Raw genomic sequence first — 4,069 nt, forward strand, 5'->3', positions numbered from 1 at the left:
CTTGGGTTTCTTACGGCACCAGGTGACCAAACCAAGCACGGGTGCCCCCATGGCAATCCCTACTAATTGTGGGCCTCAACACCCTGCTGACATGGGGCCAGGAGCAGAGCAAGACCTGGAAGGCTCCTGGTAGTGAGGTGTCAAAGGGGGCTGGATCTTAGGCAAAGGCCCTCTCCAACCAACTGGTGGCTCTGTGCACAGCGCTAGCCTGTCCTCTCCTCTGGCCGCAGAGGAAACCCTGCCTCCTCCTCCTCTTAACTCTACCAGGCTACTCGGAGTGATATGCCAGTCCCTGCCCCTGAGCACAGCGGGGTGAAAGCTGCTCTCTGCACACTCCACAACGAGCTCCATGGGAGGAAGGAGCTGGCGGGTGCCAGGATACCTTGAACGCGTTCGATAGACGCAGGCCTGGCAGGTCCCACGGGCGAGAGCTGCAGGTTCCCTGGGCAAGCAGCAAGAAAAGAGGGAGAAGAGCAGACACGTAAATAGTGTATGCATGCATGCACTCGGCCTTGGGGACAGTCCTGCCTGCAGGATCACCTCCACTCCCTGCAGTCCCCTGGAACACCTACAGAGAAGATGCCGCATGCTGCAGGTCTGGCTTTATTAACCTCTTCCGTTAACGCCACCTCTGCCATCACAGGCGTGACAGCCAGCTTGGCACGGCCCTTCCCTCACTCACCGTGTGAACGTGCAGGGCAGGAGGACATCCTGCCAAGAGGATCGGCATTCTGTGGGGCCATGCTGCACCCCACAACACACAGCCAGCCAGCTTCTGCTTCCGCCCCTGCCTGCAGCTTCCCATAGCACTCCCCAGTGCCAGCTTTCTGCCTGCTCTCCAAAACCTTCCAGATGCCAAGAACTAGTGGGTAGCTCTTGGACAGATGGTGCCCACCCCAACGAAAATGAGTCAGCTGCCCCACAGTACCTAAGACCAGACGATCTCAGAACAGATTTGCCACATTCCTGAAACAAGGCCTACGATACAAGTCAAGGCAACAGGGGAGTCAACTGCCTGTGAGTCTCATTACTGGGAGAACAGGAACGCTGTGGTTGTGCTAACCCCGGCACACAGCTTGACGGGGCGGCCACGCAACGTGGGAACAGTAAGGAATCCAGCTCTGGGGCTGGGCCATACAGACCGTGCCTGCGGAGGGAAAGCCAAGCCGTCTCTCACTGGGAAATTCCCTGCCAAGGAATCACTGTCGCAAGCAAAAGTGAAGGCCCAGCTCCCTCTGCTGGGCACGGTGCAGGGAGAAGCGGCAGCAGCACAAGCTGCTTCCCAGCACCCAGGCAGCAAAGGAGCAGGACAGGGACTAGAGAGGAGCAAGCTCTGCCTAACCGCACAAGCACAGGGACAGACACGGGCTCACAGAAGAGATGGAAAACACAGGCACATCCCGCTCGGTGGGGCTCTGCGGGGACTGGCAGCTCTCCTGGCTTCCAGGGCACATCTGCACAACATGGTGCAGAACAAGCTGGGAGCAAACTGGCGTGGGGGCTGGGGCCCTGGAAGCAGGAGAGCTGCTACCACAGCCTTGCGCCTAAGTGAACAAACCTGGGCACAGTCCAGTGCTGCAGGAGCTGCCCCAAATCCAGGGACAGCAAGGCTGCAGGCAGCTGGCAGGGGCTCTTGGCGCAGCACTGCTCAGCACCCACGGCCTGGACCCCCGCTGGAGCGGGCTCATGTGACACACAGCACTATCTATGTCTGGTTTACCTTGTCCACGCTCCAAGGGGACAGGCCCTCCGCCCGGCATCCCAACCTGTGGCTGCAGCCCACCTGAAAGGGAACGGGCAGAGATCAGATCTCCTCTTGCATCCCTGCACCACTAACTGATTCCTTTGGCCACAAATACCTCCCCTCTCCCAGGGGAGCATCCAGAGGTTTATTTTCTTGGTGTTGGTCCTCCACAGACACAAGCCAAATTTGTGGAGCACCGCTGGCAGCAGCCACAATCACAACACACACTATGGGACTATGTGTGCTCGCACAGGGCTGAGCCCTCTGGTTAGGGGGAAGGTAGAGGGGTGCTGTCTGCAGAACCTGTGTGTGCAGGTCACTGTTCAGCCAAAATCCACACACTCACCTCCTGGAGCCATGGGGCCAGGGCCTGGGCCCTGCACAGCGGCTGCCATCTGTCCTGGGGCTGGCACTCCTCCCTGCATGGGTGGCTGCATCAGAGGGGGAGCGCCATTGACGTGCATCCCACCCTGTCCAGGAGAGAAACCGGACCTCAGGGAAGCCCCGTCACTTGGGCATGTGTGTCTCAGCTGGGAGAGGTGGAGCTGGCAAGGTCCATCTCTCCCCGACACAGCATGTGGCTCATGTAGGCTCTTACTATGGGCTGTGGCTGGGACGAGGGGGTATTCTGTGGGTTCAACTGGGCATTTGGGCCGGGCCCAGGCCCTGGTCCTGGTCCAGGCCCCGGCCCCGGCACTGGCTGCTGGTTGCCTGGGATCAGAGGAGGAACGCTGGTCTGGCGATGCAGGATTTTCTAGAGGCAGAGGAAGGAGAAAGGAGTTCACTTCCACTCCCCCTCTGCAACAGGCTGCCACAAATATCCTACAGACCCCAGATGAGGCAGCAAGGGACAAACCAGTGCGATCTCCGGGTCGACAATCCTCATGACCACCTGGGCCTGCAGCAGGGCATATGCCAGCTGGGGGTTCTGGAGCAGCATGTTCCTGGCTTCCTGGGGGCTGTTCTGGACACACAACTGAGAAGACACACACAGATCAGAGCTCTGACAAGGCGTGGCAGGGGCTGCGAGGGCACAGGCAGTCACGGTAGGAGCTGTGCTCATGTAGAGAATGCAGTCCCCTGCTTCACTCACCTTCATCTGCTTCATCAGCTCAAACATCTGCTCGGGCGGCAGGCTGGCTACTGCCCGGCTGATGGACTCGGGAGCATCTTCAGGATTGACAGGGTCCCCGTACGGTGACTCTATGATGGGTGCACCTGTGCCCAAGCCTGCAACAGAGTTTGTGACCTTGTACCGCAACATGAACTGGCCGTTTTCAACAGGCTCATCAGAAGGGAAGCACCATACCATTATGGGGAAAGGGAGGCACTGAAAACAGGGAGGTCATCTGGGAAAGGAAACACAGAGCTGAGCTCTCTGCAAAATGACTTCCTACATTGCTTGGAGCAGGGGAGCTCCGTAAGGTCTCCACCTCGCCAGCCTTGTGGAAGAGGCACGCTTTATAACACTGGAATGGCCAGGCCCAGCACGACATCAGTGCTCTCTCCACCACAAAATTCAGACTCACTCTTCAGCTCCTCTTTGTTCTTCTCGCTGGCTGCATTGTCGACGCGCAGGGCCCTCCCGCTGAACTCTCGCCCATTCAGGTTCCGCATGGCACTGAGGGCCGTCTCCTGGTCTTGGTACTCACAGAAGCCATAGCCCTTCGGCTTTCCTGTCTCCCTGTCATACACCAGCCTGCACAGCGAGGAGGAGAGAACCACCACCGCTAAGGGCAGTGCAGGCACTGAGCAGGGTGCAGTGCCCACAGCTCCCCAAAACTTGGGAGGGGGCTACTGGGGTACACCACACAGGAGCACTCCCCAGTACACCACACTGGGGAGCAGAGCAAAGGCATCAGGGTCACGTCAAAGCACACAACAGTCAGTCCTAAGCCAGAGCCAAAAGGCCTCCTGGATCCAGTCTGATGGGTGTTCCCAGAGCTCTGGTGTCCAGGAAGGCCACCATCACAAGCGCTGTGCTTCCCAGGATCCCCAGAGGCAGCTGCTGGGGGCACAGGACTGCACTGCCTGCTCCTAGAGCTCCCAAGCCCTTAACTGAGAGTTCTCTGAAGCCTGATGCCAAGCCAGGAAAACATCCCTGCAGAGCCACTGGGATGGGAGTGCTCTGAGCCTGGTCAGGATCTGAGGACATACACCCCAGTACCAGGCCACAGCAGGCTGCAGCCTGGAGCGTTGTGCTTAGACCACTACACTCCACATCTCCAGGCGACCTCAGTGCAAGAGCTCAGTCCCTGCACCCCGAGCGTGGCTGTCAGAGCTTCACAAACCCCCCAGAAGCCGCAGTGCTCTGTGCCGCTCCGC

The 4,069-nt window shown here is 59.1% G+C and overlaps 1 protein-coding gene across 1 annotated transcript in view; it reads right to left on the bottom strand.

The window, feature by feature from the left end:
• Nucleotides 1–3,443, bottom strand: part of CSTF2 (cleavage stimulation factor, 3' pre-RNA, subunit 2, 64kDa) — a gene marked incomplete at its 5' end in the record, with an annotated part of 5,717 nt that extends 2,274 nt beyond the window's left edge. Inside the window, 7 exons of the mRNA XM_010076267.1 lie at nt 383–442; nt 1,721–1,783; nt 2,091–2,214; nt 2,343–2,498; nt 2,601–2,720; nt 2,838–2,974; nt 3,274–3,443. Coding sequence (XP_010074569.1) covers nt 383–442; nt 1,721–1,783; nt 2,091–2,214; nt 2,343–2,498; nt 2,601–2,720; nt 2,838–2,974; nt 3,274–3,443 — 830 coding nt within the window. The remainder of the gene's footprint in view (nt 1–382; nt 443–1,720; nt 1,784–2,090; nt 2,215–2,342; nt 2,499–2,600; nt 2,721–2,837; nt 2,975–3,273) is intronic.
• Between the last annotated feature and the right edge of the window lie 626 nt (nt 3,444–4,069).

The sequence above is a fragment of the Pterocles gutturalis genome, unplaced genomic scaffold, assembly GCF_000699245.1.
Source record: "Pterocles gutturalis isolate BGI_N339 unplaced genomic scaffold, ASM69924v1 scaffold20438, whole genome shotgun sequence".
Classification (NCBI taxonomy): Eukaryota; Metazoa; Chordata; class Aves; order Pterocliformes; family Pteroclidae; genus Pterocles; species Pterocles gutturalis.